At 41.1% G+C, this 17,027-nt stretch overlaps 2 protein-coding genes across 2 annotated transcripts; both read left to right on the forward strand.

Annotated features, from left to right (window-relative positions):
• Nucleotides 1-1,489: 1,489 nt before the first annotated feature.
• Nucleotides 1,490-16,784, forward strand: LOC310662676 (uncharacterized protein; the record flags this gene model as incomplete). Its single annotated transcript, XM_083409621.1, has 2 exons — nucleotides 1,490-2,430; nucleotides 15,845-16,784. The coding sequence occupies 2 exons, from the start codon at nucleotides 1,490-1,492 to the stop codon at nucleotides 16,782-16,784; spliced, it is 1,881 nt and encodes a 626-aa protein (XP_083265747.1).
• Nucleotides 10,387-11,316, forward strand: LOC310663409 (olfactory receptor 10AG1-like; the record flags this gene model as incomplete). The annotated part of the gene is made up of 1 exon (XM_083411228.1): nucleotides 10,387-11,316. One exon carries the CDS (start codon nucleotides 10,387-10,389, stop codon nucleotides 11,314-11,316), a length of 930 nt encoding a protein of 309 aa, XP_083267354.1.
• Nucleotides 16,785-17,027: the final 243 nt, after the last annotated feature.

Genomic DNA, 17,027 nt, shown 5'->3' on the forward strand with positions numbered 1-17,027 from the left:
TACCAGGCCCCTGCTCAAAGGCAGATGACCCCATGACAGACATAGCAAGGTCAATGCAACAACCCCTTACTCTAGGGCGGGTGGGCGGGTGATCCGTTGCACGCAGCAAAAGAGAAAGTACAAAGCTGTGTGCAGAGTATTTAAACCTTTTACCCCTCCCACCAAAATGGCAACATAACTTTTACCCCAGCAACCCAGTGAACCAATCACTGCCCCAGGCCATCTTTAGAGACCCTGCCTGGTAACAGAGGGGTGGCTCAGTAGACCCCACCGCAACACGTGCTCTCCCTGAAGGAGAACACGCTTTGTCATAGCAAAAAGCAACTAAGAAATGTAAATAATGATGATTCAATTGAAACTCCAAAAATCACATTACTTTCATATTTTCTAAATGGGGAGCAGGGGTTTGTATCTTGTTCTTTTTAGCTTAAAATAGAAGCACCAAGTGGTATGTATTCTTGCTTGCGCATTTCTAAAACATTAGCTGCTTCACATGACCAGGTTAGCTTTCTTGTGCTTGTCTGTGTCTGGAGTGAAGGAAAGTCTTCCATTAGGACTGGTAAGGTGAGCTTACACAGAATATTGCCTGTGCTGCAAAGTTCTTGAGAATTCCTACACCTAACCCCTTCAAACAGAGGAATGGACTCTTTTTTATATTATTCTTTAAAATGAAGCATTTAGCTTTCTAATAAAATCCTGCTGCTCTGCTTTAACAACAATATCATCCAGAACCGTTTGGTGATCTGCAGGCAATGTTTTGGACAGCTTTGTTTTTGCCAAAGCCCACGGACATAGGGGAAAAGAGCTAAAAGGAGCAAAATAAAACAGAAACTACAAAACAGCAAAGTGGTGTGAGACTTTGTGGGAGACCTGATCTGACTTTATTGGCATCAGACTTCAATTTGAAGAGGAGTAAAGTGCCATCACGGGACGCGAGTGGCGCTGTGGGTAAAAGCCTCAGCGCCTAGGGCTTGCCGATCGAAAGGTCGGCGGTTCGAATCCCCGCAGCGGTCCCAGCGCCTGCCAACCTAGCAGTTCGAAAGCACTCCCGGGTGCAAGTAGATAAATAGGTACCGCTTACTAGCGGGAAGGTAAACGGCGTTTCCGTGTGCGGCTCTGGCTCGCCAGAGCAGCGATGTCACGCTGGCCACGTGACCCGGAAGTGTCTCCGGACAGCGCTGGCCCTTGGCCTCTTTGAGTGAGATGGGCGCACAACCCCAGAGTCTGTCAAGACTGGCCCGTATGGGCAGGGGTACCTTTACCTTTAAAGTGCCCTCAAACACCTAACTTTGCTTCATTTGCCAGCCCCCCTCCCAAGTGCTGCCGCAGGCATAATGTTTACTGTCATTATTCACTATCAACATGCATTTGGGTACTATTTATTTACCTTTTTTTCTTATTTAAATTAGATGCAACCTGCTGTGGGGGGAAAAAGAGTTTTTCTGCAATGAGGGAAGAGATCTTGATGATAATGCTTTGAACTATAAACATGGATGGTAGGAACCAGTCGTCTGTGTCTCAATTCATTTTTGAGCCGTTAACTGATGTACATTCTATAAAGATCATCCTATTCCTGCTGGTGCTGACTTTGTACCTTATGATCTTGATGGGAAACACTTTCATCATCGTTGCTACTTTAACCAATTCTGCTCTTCATTCCCCCATGTATTTCTTCCTTCGGAATTTATCTTTCTTGGAGATTGGTTACACCTCGACAATAATCCCCAAATGGCTCTCAAATCTTCTGTCGGAAGACATGAGCATCTCATTCATTGGCTGTGCCACACAAATGTATTTCTTTGGTTCCCTTGGAATAGCAGAATGTTGCTTGTTGGCCGCCATGGCGTATGATCGCTATGTGGCAATATGTCACCCTTTGAATTACACAGTCATTATGAACAAGACCATTTGTCTGAAGATTTCTGTGGCCTGCTGGCTCATTGGAGTGCTGGTGGTTTTGGTACCAGTAACATTCATATTCACTCTACCTTTCTGTGGGCCCAACAGGATCAACCACTTCTTCTGTGACCTTCCACCACTTCTGACTCTTGCCTGTTCAGACACTTTTAAGAATGAAATCATAATTTTTACTGTCACTGTAGTCTTCATAATGTTACCCTTTATGCTTATTCTAATCTCCTACACCCATATCCTCCTTACTATCATGAAGATGTCCTCTGCCACCAGCAGAAGCAAAGCCTTCTCCACTTGTTCTTCTCACATCACAGTGGTAACTCTGTTCTATGGAGCTGCAGCTTTAACATATTTAAGACCTAAGTCTGATTATTCATTGGAAACTGGCATAGTGCTCTCATTTTTTTACACTGTTGTGTGCCCTATGATGAACCCTTTAATCTATAGCCTCAGGAACAAAGAAGTGAAAGATTATCTGAAGAGGCTACTGGTCAGAAAAAATATTTTTTCTAGATTGTAAAGTTAATTCTACCTTTTCTTTACTATTCTGTCATACTTAAGTATTGCAGGTCATTAGTATCTGTATGTATACAGAATTATACACATTGTAAAAGGAAAGGAAAGGAGGAAACAAACAAACAAAACAACACTGAAAACAATGACAGAATCCAGTATAAAAATTGATTTCAGCCAGAGAGTTACACTGGTCCTTGGTTTTTTGTTTTGTTTTGTTACGTCATTTAAATAAATGAAACATAAACTTGATTTGGTTTACCTGGAATGTGCTCTAAATGAAATATACAACTATCTTGCTACAGCAGCTTCACTGGTCTGTTTCTGAGGATGGTATGGGAACTTCAGTTAGTGCAGAATTCACTGACCAGGTTGCTCACTGGAGCAACATGGTTTGAGCATAGTACACCAATCCTGCCCTAACTGCAGTGGCTGCCATTTAGTTTCGGGGTCCAATTCAAAGTGCTGGTTTAGACCCATAAAGCCTTAAATGGCACAGAACTGCAAGACCTCACAGACCGTCTCTCATGTAAACCAACCCAGTCATCGTCTGAAGCCCTTCTCCATGTGCCTGCTCCATTTGAGGTACAGCATCTGCTTTGAATGAGAAGATCCCAGATTCAATTCTTGGCATCTCCAGATAGGGCTGGGAGAAACTTTTGCCTAAAATCCTAGACAGCCACTGCTAGTCAGTGCGGACAAGATGTAGCTAGATGGACAATACTTAGCTAGATGAACCAATGTTCTGACTCAGTGTAAGACAGCTATCTATGTTCCTGATATCATGTTCCATCTTTAATATAGTATTCAGGTGAAACTGGTTTGCTAATATGGTCAATGTTAGGAATGCTGAAAGGGTAAAGATTCTATGTATCAGAGATACATAGGGAAATTGTGGCTTCCCATATGTTGTTGGACTCCATATCCCATCAACCCCATACTGTGAAATCATTGGTCATACTGACTGAGGCTGATGCATTGTGAAGTCCAACGATATCTATAAATCCTACTGTAAACTTAGGGATTCTTGAGGATTTTTGCAAATTCTGATCTGAACTGACATTAAACCACACACCCAGAACTAATATGAGGCTCAGAACCTGGTTAGTAATGGGCTTTTGCCCTTGCAAAAAGTTCTAATGCAGCTCTTGACACAAAAATATTATTATAATTATTAAACATATTTTGAGAGATTTTTTTTTTTAGAATGGGCATTTTGAGTTTAAAAAATAAAAATAAATAAACATAATTGCGCAGAATTTTTTTTCATTGCACAGATTAGTGCAGAAATGGAACATTTACAAAAATGTAAGTCAGTGCTTCAAATCAATGCATCCAAGTCTTTATTTTTGTGTGTCATTGCTTCTTTTAGATATGGAGAATGCTGAAGAATTTCAATGGGAAAATTACACAGAGATGAATGAATTTATACTTCAAGGGTTTTCAGATTTCCAAGAACTTCAGGCTTTGCTCATTGCTGTAATATTGACCTTCTACTTAGTATCTATAATGGGAAATGGTCTTATCTTTACTCTAATAGGAGCCTGTCCAACATTACACACCCCTATGTATTTTCTTCTCAGAAACCTATCCTTCCTAGAGGTCTGCTACACTTCAGTCACTGTGCCCAAGATGTTGGCTAACTTTATGTTGGACACCAGAAGCATCTCCTACCCTAGATGCCTTCTACAGATGTACTTCTGTGCTCTTTCAGGAACTGCTGAGTCCTTCCTTTTGACAGCCATGGCATATGATCGCTATGTAGCAATATGTCACCCCTTGCGTTACTTCCTAATGATGAGCCAGAGGTGTGAATAGGACTAGTAGCTGGTTCATGGCTTGGTGGGACCATCGTAGCTTTCATATAGGTCATGTTGATGCTCAGGTTAACTTTCTGTCACTCCAACACAATTGACCACTTCTTCTGTGACATTGTGCCGTTAATCAAGCTGGCCTGTGGGGACACCTCTGTGAATGAGATTGAACTTTTGGTGGTTGCTACTTTTGTGGTGATGATCCTTTTCTTGCTAATCCTTATTCATATATTCATATAATTTCTGCTATTGTCGCAATGCCTTCTGCCGAGGGCAGGAGCAAAGCATTCTCCACTTGCTCGTCCCACCTGAGGGTGGTCTCTCTGTTCTATGGAACATGTAGTGCAATGTATTTAGTGAACACTTCTTCCTCATCAGAAATGGGAAGTAGGAATAATAAATTAATCACCCTTCTCTATGCAGTGGTGACCCTAATATTAAACCCTATTATCTATAGCCTGAGAAATAAGGAAGTGAAAGGAGTCCTTAAAACGATAATAGGCAGGTTAAGACATATCTTGCATATCAAGCATGAACGTTGATGGGGTTGTTTGTAATTTTGTTCCTTCTAACAGTTAGACATTGTAAATGCAATATTTGTTTTAATGGTTTCTATCATTTCCTTAGACATTGGTTAAGAAACTATGACCCTTCAGATGATTAATAACTGCCACCATCCATGACCATTAGCTATGCTGATTGAGGCTGAGCGGAACAGGTGGATGAATGACTAGACAAAATAAAAAAGTGTGTTCTGTCATGACTTCCATAAAGAATCACACAAACTGCAATTTGGTGATAAAGACACAGAGAACTTTTCTACTAGAAATTTCATTTCTTCTCAAAGAACTAGAAATCCCCATGGTGCTCTGGAAGAGGTAATGGCCTGTCAATCATTAGCACAGTTCTGACGTGTCAGCCCTACAAATCTTGTGGTAAGCAAGTAGTGTTTTTGAGGGGTTTGCAGTGGTGTAACAAAAAATCCCTCCTTTTACCATTCTCCATCAATTAAGAACAGAAATTGCCTTCAGACACAAACAAAACTCAAACCTATGACTAGCTGGAATTAATTGCTTGCTGTAGATGTTTAGTGGGCTTGCTCTTTGCCATCACTGTCTTGCCTGCCCTTTCCACCTGCACAGGGCCTGGACTTTCTTGAAATGGAGGAATGTCAAAGATTGGAACAATTTCCAAGGCAGGAAAAGCAAAAGCCCTCTCTCATACACAAATGGACATACAGGGGCATGCAGCTATAGAAAAGACAAGCACTCAAGAAGCGGGGAGGGGAAGGGGGGAAAGACAATAATTTATGTTTTAGCTATTCTTACATAAAAGCAAGGAGCATTCCTGAGAAATCCAGAAGCCCACTCAATGTGGAAGTCAACTCAATCCATTTACATTGCCTTTCCACATCCTTAATAACTCTCATTTCCCCTCTGCATTAATTTCCTCTAACACTGATCCTCAATTATATCACAGAGCACTTTGCTCACTACTAAGTGTGTTTCAGTTGGTGTCACCTGCAGAATGCAATATTTTGCTTTGTCCCAAGAACACTCCAGTGATGCATAATGCATTTGGTATCTCATGTTTAAGTGCACCTCTCTTTGACAGCTGAAGCACCACACCTAACCATGGAGCTTTGTTAGTGCCTGAAGACAAACAATGAGAGTTCACAAAGGGCAATGGGAGGCCTTTGAACATGAAATTAAACGGTGCCATTGAGGGTCATGCACACTGATTTTGGAGGGAAATAACCCAAAGGATCTTGGGGAAAATCACCCCCAAATAGCAGCAAGACACTCAAGGGTTCTCGGAAACAATATGGAAGTTAAAAATGGCAAGGCTTGTTTTGCAAAAAGTGCTTGACCTGCTGCTGTCAAGGGCGGACTTTGGTCTTTCAAATTCAGTGGCACCCTGTGTGAAGTTAAAATTTGGTCCCGCCCCTCTTGCACCTCTCGCCTTCTGTTCTGCTCACTTCACTTCAACATAGTTACAACAGTCTGTGGTGCCCCCTAGGCTTGGCGCACAATGCAGTAGAACTGGTCCCACTTCCCTAAATCCGCTACAGAGAGCCAGTGTGGTGTAGTGGTTAAGAGTGGTGGACTCGTAATCTGGGGAACCGGGTTCGCGTCTCCGCTCCTCCACATGCAGCTGCTGGGTGACCTTGGGCCAGTCACACTTCTTTGAAGTCTCTCAGCCCCACTCACCTCACAGAGTGTTTGTTGTGGGGGAGGAAGGGAAAGGAGACTGTTAGCAGCTTTGAGACTCCTTCGTGTAGTGATAAAGCGGGATATCAAATCCAAACTCTTCACAGCTGCTTTAGTGGCTGCTGTAAAGTATGCAGAATTGGGGGGGGGGGGAGGTTTAGTCTCTGTGGGTCATGAAAACCTCCTGTGGCCAAATATGGGCCACGAGATAGCCATACCTGATTTACATACTGATTACTAGCCCACGCGTTCTGTTTCTATACAAGGGCAGCTTGCAATAATTTAAAATCACAATCTGAATAAATATGTATAATAAAAAAGAAAGAGTTATTTTCTTTGATTACATGAGGGGATGGGATATCACAGTTTGGGATGGGCGCATCACTGTGTATACTGTGTCCTTGTATGGAGAGGGGGAAAGATATCTGGGTACATGTCAGCAGCCATTGCCACCGCTCCCCCCGCCCCCCTCATACACATCCCCAGGAAGTCACTGCACATTATGACCACTTTCAGGTGGTCACAGAGCTGTTCTTAATGATACAGTGGTTGATTGTGAGAATGAAGACCATGGAAGACCTTAGAGTGCCATACCACACAATTCTTTGTAAACAGCAACACTTGGGGGAATCACTTCCTTTACTATAATCTATAGTCCAGAGGTTGTAATGCACATTTGGGGTGCTCAAACATTATTTTTTTAAATGTCTCCCAAGACTCCATCAATTTGGTGGTGGTGGTAGTAAAATCATTTGATGAATGGAGTGCAGGCAATAGATCTTCCTTCTCAGTTGATTTCCATGGATCATCTTGATCCACCTCTCCCTCATGTGCATGCGCGCACACACACATGTGTGAGAGAGAGTGAGTAGGGCTGGCTATGTTCCCACGGTAGAACCTAGTCTGCAATATTAGACTATGCTGGTTAAGGACTGTTTCTCAGTGCCCATGCTATGCAGGCCAAAGCTCCGAGGTTCAAACCACAGCATCTCCAGGTAGGGCTGGGGAAAGACTCCTATGTGAGACCCTGGAGAGCTAATCTGTGTAGGCTGTAGTGAGCTAAAGGGCCCAATGTTCCAATATGGTGTGATGCAGCTTCATATGTTCATATGTAAGTGAATCATACAGTAAAGCGTGTTCTCCTTCATGGAGAGCACGTGTTGCGGTGGGGGCCTTCAGGACACTCCAAAGTTGGAAGGCGGGCTAATTGATTGTTGGCCACTGATGCGATTGGGGCTTCCCTTGTTGTTGGGAAGAAGTTAATGTTGCCATTTATTGATTGACAGCCAGAAATACTAAAACTCCTTGCACGAGGCTAGGGCTTCCTCTTTTCGCCAGTGCATCGGATTGCCCATCCCTCCCTCCCTAGAATTAGGGTTGTTCGCTTTGACCTTGCTATTGCCTGTCATGGGGTCGTCTGCTTTGGAGCGGGGGCCTGGTAGGAATTTGTCCATCTGGCTGATTGGCTGGGGCCATTTGGTTTTGCCTACTGCGTAGCAAATCGTCACAACTTGTAAGGTTCGCGGTTAGGCATTGGTTTATGGTTTGGTTGGTTGAGGGGCATGGATTGGCTGTGCCTGCCCCTCTAATGCTGCTGCTGCAAGGGATTCCGTTAAAGGAATTGGGAGCTAACTATTGCTTGTCCACTCTGTCAAGGGGGCTCGGACCATAGCAATGAGCTCCTGGTTGCATTTGGGGTGAGGGCAGGTTCCCTGCTCCGCGTAACCCCCAAGTGTATTCCCCCATTCTGACTTTCGCATCGTGCGGAATGTCAGTCTGTCCCCCATGGTGGGGGCAGATAGTCGCACCTGGTTGCATTTGGGGTGAGGGCAGGTTCCCTGCTCCGCGTAACCCCCAAGTGTATTCCCCCATTCTGACTTTCGCATCGTGCGGAATGTCAGTCTGTCCCCCATGGTGGGGGCAGATAGTCGCAACCAATGCCTACGCAACCACTCACAAATTTGTATTTTAATAAAGTTGTGGCCAAAATTATGCCAAAAATCTTAAACAAAAATTTCTGTGTGATGTGTGAGTTATTTGGGGTGGACCTGGGGACCTCGACACGCAACTAGCATTCTAGAAGGAATGTCATTGAGTTTTTGACTAGGTAGACATTGGTGCATGATGTGGTGATTGCATAGCACAGAAAGAGGTGATGTAATCAACAGAGATATGCTCCCTTCTGCTTCTAATTGGCACCTCCCATTTGATCAAGTAAATGTGAATATAATGAGAACAAAGATAAACTGATTCTCTGTTTGCTCTCTTGCCTCCCTTCCACTCCAGAGTAGGAAAGCCCCGGCTCTGACTTTCTGCTCCCTTCAATTTGAGCAGAGCTACTTTTGATCCTTCCTGGGTAGTCTGTAACAGGAAATGCTTGTGGTGAGACGGGCCAGTGGAGATTGGAGACTCATGAGAGACGGAAAAAGTAAGCTTTGAACAAAACATCCATGTAGTTTAACAAGTTTAAAGTAATTTCACTAGATCACTTTTGGGGGGAGGAAAATAGCTTTTTACAAAGTATATATGTAAGTGCTTATGCTCCTGGGATATGATGTGAAGCCACATGAGTCCACCACCTTGTTGAAGCAAGGCAGGTCTGGTCAGCAACTTTGTGAGTGGCCACCTGAACATTTTGCATGCATTCGCCAGTACACCTGAAGGGAGGAATAAGTTAATTTCTTAAGGAGTAATTGCCTGTCCACATGCTTTCCCTTAAATCTCCAAAAGTAAAAGGGCCAGAGGCATGATTTTATAAATTAAAATTAAACATTCAGGGAGAGGGTCTGGAATATTTCTAAAAGGTTCAAAGCTGTTCTTGTAGCTACAATAACATTTCCTTCCCCGCTCCATTTCCAATACTTGATTGGACTTTGCCTCTCCAGACTCTCAGGTTAAAGAACTCGGATGTGGTTCCTGGTGCCCCTCATCTCCATCATCTGCATTCTTGGGTCTTTGCTTATGTATTTCATTTTCACCTAGCTTTGTCATCATTTTAAGCAGAGGCTGGGCAACCATCTCTCAGGGATTCTGCACTTGTATCCTTCATTGTGCATTCTACATTGTACCTCCTGCACTGAGCAGAAGGTTGAAACAAATGACCTCCAAGGTTACTTCCAAGGTCACTCCCGACTGTTATAATTCTATAGTTCTGTGATACTTTGATTTTGGCACACACAACAGACCTGCGCCCTTGGCAGTGGCCAGCCTAGCCAACCCCTAGGTATGACCACTAACAGATAAAAGCATAATGTTTCCAACATTCATTATTGGGCTACAGAAAAGCCTCTTACCACCATGGTGATCAAGGTGGGTAACAAAATTCAGACATACAGTAAAACAATTATAAACGGATCAGTTAAATTCCCCAAAACATAAACAGCCAAGCAGATAACTAAAACAGAATCAGCATAAAATGCCAAACTTAATGAAAAGCCAACCTAAACTGTATTCTCTTCACTTAGCCGGGTAGTAGAAAGTAAAAAATATATAGGGCAGCGGCGAGGAGCAGTTGAAAAACCAGGGAGCAGCTACAGAAGTTCTGCTCATGGCTCCAAAACAATCCAGCACCCGCTTACATTAGGATGGGGAGAAGAGCCTCTTCACCAGATTTTAGGGTGTGGGCATGGATTTTCTATATAGGCCTACATCATAAAATAATAAATAAGTCTGCACACTCTAGCAAAGGAATGGGAAAGCTGCACACACACACTCTTGATGCTGTTGGACTCCAGTTCCCATCTTCCTTGACATTTGCTCATAGCGGTTTGTGCTGATAGGACCTGGAGTACAACAACATCTGAAGAGCCACAGGTTCCGCATCCCTATGCTAGCAGCTTTGAAGAAGACAATTTGTGAGTAAGGGAAGTATATAGAAATTTTTCTTGCACTGGTTAATGTGTCTTCTCTGTCATGACTATCTCTTTAGACCAAATATGGCACAAGAAAATCACACTGCATTTTCTGGCTTCATTCTCCTCGGATACTCAGATCTCCCAGATCTCCAAGGTTTGCTCTTTCTGGTGTTCCTATTCATCTATACAGAAATTCTGATAGGAAATGGACTAATCATCTGCATTACTGAAACTGACCTTGCCCTTCACACCCCTATGTATTTCTTTTTGAAGAACCTGTCTTTTCTGGAGATCTGCTACACCTCAGTCACCCTTCCAAAGATGCTGGTCAATTTCATTGTGGAAAACAAGAGCATTTCATTCCATGGCTGTGCTGTCCAGATCTATTTCTTGCTTTTACTAGGAGGCACTGAGTGCTTGCTTCTCGCTGCCATGGCTTACGACCGATATGTGGCCATTTGTAACCCTTTACATTATAAACTCATCATGAGCAAGCAATTCTGTTTAGGGCTCATTGCTGGAGCACTGGCTGTCAATATGCCAATACACGTAGGACAGACCTATCTAGTGTTCATTCTGCCCTTTTGTGACTCTCATGAAATCAACAGTTTATTCTGGGATATCCCCCCATTGCTTGAGTTGGCCTGTGCTGACACCAACATTAATAAAGCAAGTGTGTTTGTAGCTGCCATGCTTTTGGTAATCATGCCCTTTTTCCTTATCCTTGCCTCTTATGTCAAAATAATCTCTGCTATTCTGAAGATGCCTTCAGCAGAAAGTCGGAAGAAAGTGTTTTCTACTTGTTCCTCACACATCATTGTGGTATCTCTCTTTTATGGCTCAGCAACTATTGTATATTTGAGTCCTAGGTCAAAGGAGACAGAAGACATTAATAAGTTGCTTTCCTTGTTGTATACCATTTTAGTTCCTATGTTTAACCCAATCATATATAGCCTGAGAAACAGGGAAGTGAAGGCTTCCCTGGTGAAATTGCTGAGCAAAAAAATGTGATACAATGTTCTGAATGTACTCAAAATATTTTGTTGTCGCCAAAATAAAATTTTCATCATCTGGGGCTGTATAATAGCACCCTAAATTTTAGAAAGCCATAATGGTATATATTTTTTTTCAGAATGATAATTAGGAAGATTAGAGTTGCCATGTCCTCTTTTTTCCAGGCCACATCCTCTTTTTCATGGGTAGAGTCATCATAGTGATCCATAGTTAAAAGAAGAAGTCGGCAAATGTGTCCTCTTTTTTGCTCTACAAAATATGGCAACCCTACCTGAAATTTATACTTCTGCTTCCCCCCTCCCCCCCAAAAGTGGCAGGCAACAATTAAACTTGTTGGGCAATTTAGCAACTGTTTTTCACTCCCCTTGCATTCAATGCCTCTACCACTTCCCTGCTTCTGGCAATAGGAAGCGGTTTCTTTAGGCAACTTTTCCTGAAAAATCTAACTCTGATGTGAGAAATCTAGGAGCCTTGATATAGGTTACCCAGAAGTAAGGGTACTCATACGTTTGTAATCATGTCAATTTTCAAAGCAAATTAAATAGCCTTAAAAGAAATGTGCTTCACCTATTCAAACACCCTCCCATCAACTTCCCATGGGAATAATTCCAGGAGAAAGAGAGAGGCAGACAATGACCACCTCAGAGCTTCTTCCAGCTAAACTGTCCTCCCTCAACAACACACAGGACCTTGTACCATCAACTGTCCAGTGAGAATTATTCCAGGAGGCAAAAGGCCACCCCAGAGACTGCTTCAGTGGAACTTCCTTCTTTCCCCCTCACAGGTCTATTTCTATAAAATGTTGATTTCCTTGAGTCAAAATGAGAGTACCCCTAAACATTTTTTTATATATAGAAAAAAAGCACTGAGTAAATCCATCCATCAATCTCCCCCAAATGTCTCCATGAAGGAGGTGTTTGGTGAACCATCACAGGAGATGAATGATAAAACTGAAAGGGCCCTTTCTGTCCACATCAAACTCTGTTTTATTGCAATTCCTCTTTATATTTTAATCAGAAACAATTTTATTTGTTATTGTTCTTTGCTACCTTAGCAACCCTTGGCGGAAAGAAAAGCCATTGAGTTGTGTAGCTTACTGAGAAACAATGGGTATGGATAGGTCACAAATCATATTGCCAAAATTTAATTAGACGTTTTCTAATGAAAGTCCATTACAGTTGAGGCAATTTCCCTAGATAACACCCACAATTGCATTTCTACATATGTGTATGTATACAAATATATAATTGCATATCATTTTTAAGTGTCTTTCTCAAACTTATCCCTTTGGATTAACATAACTGTCAAATGTATTTAAAATATCTAAATGGTTGGTTTTTAACATGTACATTCAGAATGAGTTGCTTTTCTCTTTGAGCAAAATGATGCATTCTTATGGACCCGCAAGGAAATAAAATGTTGAAATGAAACTCTTTACTCACAACACAGGTAAGATGATACTTTTGTTCTGCTTAACTGTATATTTGCACTAGGATTTCAGAAGAGTTTTAAATCACTCTGAGTCTTTTTCTTTTCTTTTCCATTTCACATACCTTATAGACAAGTAGATTCCTCCTGTTGTGTTCTTCAGGTTTCCAAACCTATGCACATTTCTCTGGGCATACAGCTCACAGAACTAAATATCTATCTATCATCTATCTATCATCTATCTATCTATCTATCTATCATCTATCTATCATCTATCTATCTATTATCTATCATCTATCATCTATCTATCTATCTATCTATCTATCTATCATCTATCTATCTATCTATCATCTATCTATCTATCTATCTATCTATCTATCTATCTATCTATCATCTATCTATCATTTATAAATCTATCTATCTATCTATCTATCATCTATCTATCTATCATCTATCTATCTATCTATCTATCTATCTATCTATCATCTATCTATCTATCTATCTATCTATCATCTATCTATCTATCATCTATCTATCTATCATCTATCATTTATCTATCTATCATCTATCTATCATCGATCTATATCTATCTATCTATCTATCTATCTATCTATCATCCATCTATCTATCATCTATCTATCTATCATCTATCTATCGATCTATCATCTATCTATCTATCATCTATCTATCTATCATCTATCTATTCAAAACATTTATATGCTGCCCTTAAGTGAAAAGACTCTCTTAAGGCATCTTCAATAGAACGCCAATATGCCACACAATCAGAAACAAATTAATAAAGCAGTCTTCCAGCAAATATTAAAATAAAGAAACATCCAGTTCAGAATTAAACCAGAACTGTAATTAAGACCGAACATAGCCAAAAGCATGATATTCCCTTTTTAAAAGTAGTTAAAACAATTTGTATTTTGTAGCACCTGTAACAATGCCAGTTCAGCAGATTGAAGCAGTTGATTCAAAAACTAGTTGTCATGATGGTTTATTTATTTTGATTTTATTATAAAAATTATTTCTAAAATACATAGATTGGGGTAGAAAGAACAGCAGAATAATACAAACAGGGATAAGAAACACCCCGCCGCTGTTCTCTCATTCTAAATGAATCATTTACTGTAATTATATTTCACTTGTCTATTTTACCAATCTGGATATGGGTAGTAAAATGAGTCTTTTATATATCAATGCAAGCAAGGAAACATCATGGTTCATTCCATAGTTGAAGGGAAACTTGTGACATATTCAGCTGTTGTTCACACTTTGGGATATAAGCCCTAAGTGGATGCCAGACCACATGAAAGTCCAGTAGCTTAGATTTTCCTTTGACTAGTTTCAGTATAAAAATCAATTTCTTTGCTATTGTTTTATCTATTTGACCAAGCATCAACTGTTTACACTTTCTCTAATTTCGAATTTTTAGCTGCCTCCATCCAGGCTGCCACTTCAGTTATTTAGATATTTCTAAACCATGCTTCCTTAGGAAATATATGTAACAATGCCATAGCAATGTGGTGGACAGCATAAGCAGTGGAAGCGAACATTTCCCCTCCTGTTAGAAGCTGACCTTCCTGCAATTGCATTCCCTCATCTTCTGATTCAGACCAGCCCCTGACACAGGCCCAGTTTGGATCCAACTCCTGCAGCAACTCTTGTCAGGGCTGCAGATGCAGCCGTGGCTCCATTAATTCCTGCCATCATGTAAAGCCCAACCAAGAAGCATCTGAAGTTTGGATTGTGACCTAAGGCTGGTCTTGTAACATTTATTGTTGCATGTTGCCCCTTTTATTTTTAAGGGTGCAGGAAATACTTGCATGCACAAGAGAAGAAGAAATTGGAAAGTAGTGTAGGAGAGACAGTGGGAACAACAGAAAAATGAATAAATCTGTACAGCATCTACAGACCTCCAGACACTGTTTTGGATGGCAAGTGACAGAATAGCAATGAATGATCTAAGGCATATATTCTATTCTTAGGTCAAATGCCAATTAAAATAAATATTTGAAATATAAAGAGGAATATATATATATAAAGAGGAATGCAATATTAATAATGTTCATTTTGTAAATTCATAATTGGTGTAGTTGTTAAGAGCGGTAGTCTCGTAATCTGGGAAACCGGGGTCGCGTCTCCGCTCCTCCACATGCAGCTGCTGGGTGACCTTGGGCCAGTCACACTTCTTTGAAGTCTCTCAGCCCCACTCACCTCACAGAGTGTTTGTTGTGGGGGAGGAAGGGAAAGGAGAATGTTAGCCACTTTGAGACTCCTTAAAGGGAGTGAAAGGCGGCATATCAAATCCAAACTCTTCTTCTTCTTCTTCTTAGCTCTGTCTATGTGAAATTTTGTTCTGTTCTGGAGAATGGAACTTTTTTCTGTGTTAGTTAGAATATGGATTCCCAAGACTGATAAAATGGGATTGTGTGGAAGCCAATGTACAGAATGTGCACAAAGAAAGATTGAATTTGCACAACCCATGAAGCTTACAAGACCTCAGCATAAAAAAATCCTCAATTTTGTGATCAAATAATCAGATAAAGCATGATATGTCAGAATTTTTAGTACAGGATTATTTACTCAGATGCTTTAGATCTAAACTTTCTACTTAACAACACAGTCCTCAGATGAACTAATAACATTCAAGACACAGTAAAACAATCAACAGTAAAGCAGTTAAATACATACAACCATACCAACAGCCACAAAAGCATGGCAGGTAACTGAAACACAATCAGCCGAATGTCCTAAACTTAATGGAAAGCCACCAGGAACAAAATTATTTTCATGTGGCATGGGGATGAGAGCTAAAAATAGGGAAGATGGAATGAACAACTGGGGCCTACAGGAAGAAGCATTTTTACCACTGCGGGTTAACCTAGCATGCACCTATGTCAGGATGCAGAGAATGGGCACTTCAGCAAATACTTGAGTGTGGGCATGATTTTTGTTTCTGGGCTTACATGACACAATGATTGATAAATATGGACTTTGTAGTAGCTGAGGTTTTGATAAGGGGAACTGTAAAACAATTCTGTTTGGGCTGACGGATTCTTTTTTCTGTCATTCTCATCTCTTCAGACTAAAGGGATCCAAATATGGCACGAGATAATCACACTGCATTTTCTGACTTCATTCTCCTTGGATACTCAAATCTCCCAGATTTCCAAGGTTTGCTCTTTTCTGTGTTCCTGATCACATATTCAGGCATTCTAATTGGAAATGGACTAATCATTTATGTTACAATATCCGACCCTGCCCTTCACACTCCTATGTATTTCTTTTTGAGGAACCTGTCTTTCCTGGAGATCTGCTACACCTCAGTCACTGTGCCGAATATGGCGGCCAATTTAGTGGCAGAAAAGAGCAACATTTCGTTCATTGGCTGTGCTGCCCAGATCTACTTCCTACTTATACTAGGAGGCACAGAGTGCTTCCTATTGACTGCCATGGCTTATGACCGATATGTAGCCATATGTAACCCCTTGTATTATATGCTCATCATGAACAAGCAATTCTGTTTGGTACTCATCACTGGATCATTGGTTGTCAACATGTCCATACATGCAGCGCAAATATATCTAGTGTTCACCTTGCCCTTTTGTGACTCTCATGAAATTAATAACTTATTCTGTGATGTACCCCCACTGCTTGATCTGGCCTGCGCTGACACCAATGTTAACCAGTTAATTGTGTTTGCAGCTGCCGTAGTTTTCTTGATCATCCCTTTTTCCCTTATCTTTGCTTCTTATGTGAAAATAATTTCTGCTATTCTGAAGATGCCTTCAGCAGACGGTCGAAAGAAAGTGTTCTCCACTTGCTCCTCACACCTTATTGTGGTATCTCTCTTTTATGGCTCAGCAACTATTGTATATTTGAGTCCTAGGTCAAAGGAGACAGAAGACATTAATAAGTTGCTTTCCTTGTTCTATACCATTTTAGTTCCTATGTGTAACCCAATCATATATAGCCTGAGAAATAGGGAAGTGAAAGTGTCCCTGAGAAAATTGCTGGGTAGAAAAATGTGATACTACAGAATAGTAGTATTCTAACACCAAAGACATTTCAATGGCAAGGAGAGATTACAGATATTGAAGGAGAAGATTCCAGAAACAAGTGGGGGCCCCAACATATGGGGGGGGGGCTATGACAGATTACCCCTGAAGAAATGTCACTCTTGACAGGGAAAGCGATTCCCACCTCTAAGGTGAATCAAATTATAATGTATTAAGTTCAATGTGCTTAAATTTTCAGTGTCACTGTAAAACAGC

The sequence above is a fragment of the Podarcis tiliguerta genome (genome assembly GCF_965153285.1).
Source record: "Podarcis tiliguerta genome assembly, chromosome: 13".
NCBI classification, from domain to species: Eukaryota; Metazoa; Chordata; class Lepidosauria; order Squamata; family Lacertidae; genus Podarcis; species Podarcis tiliguerta.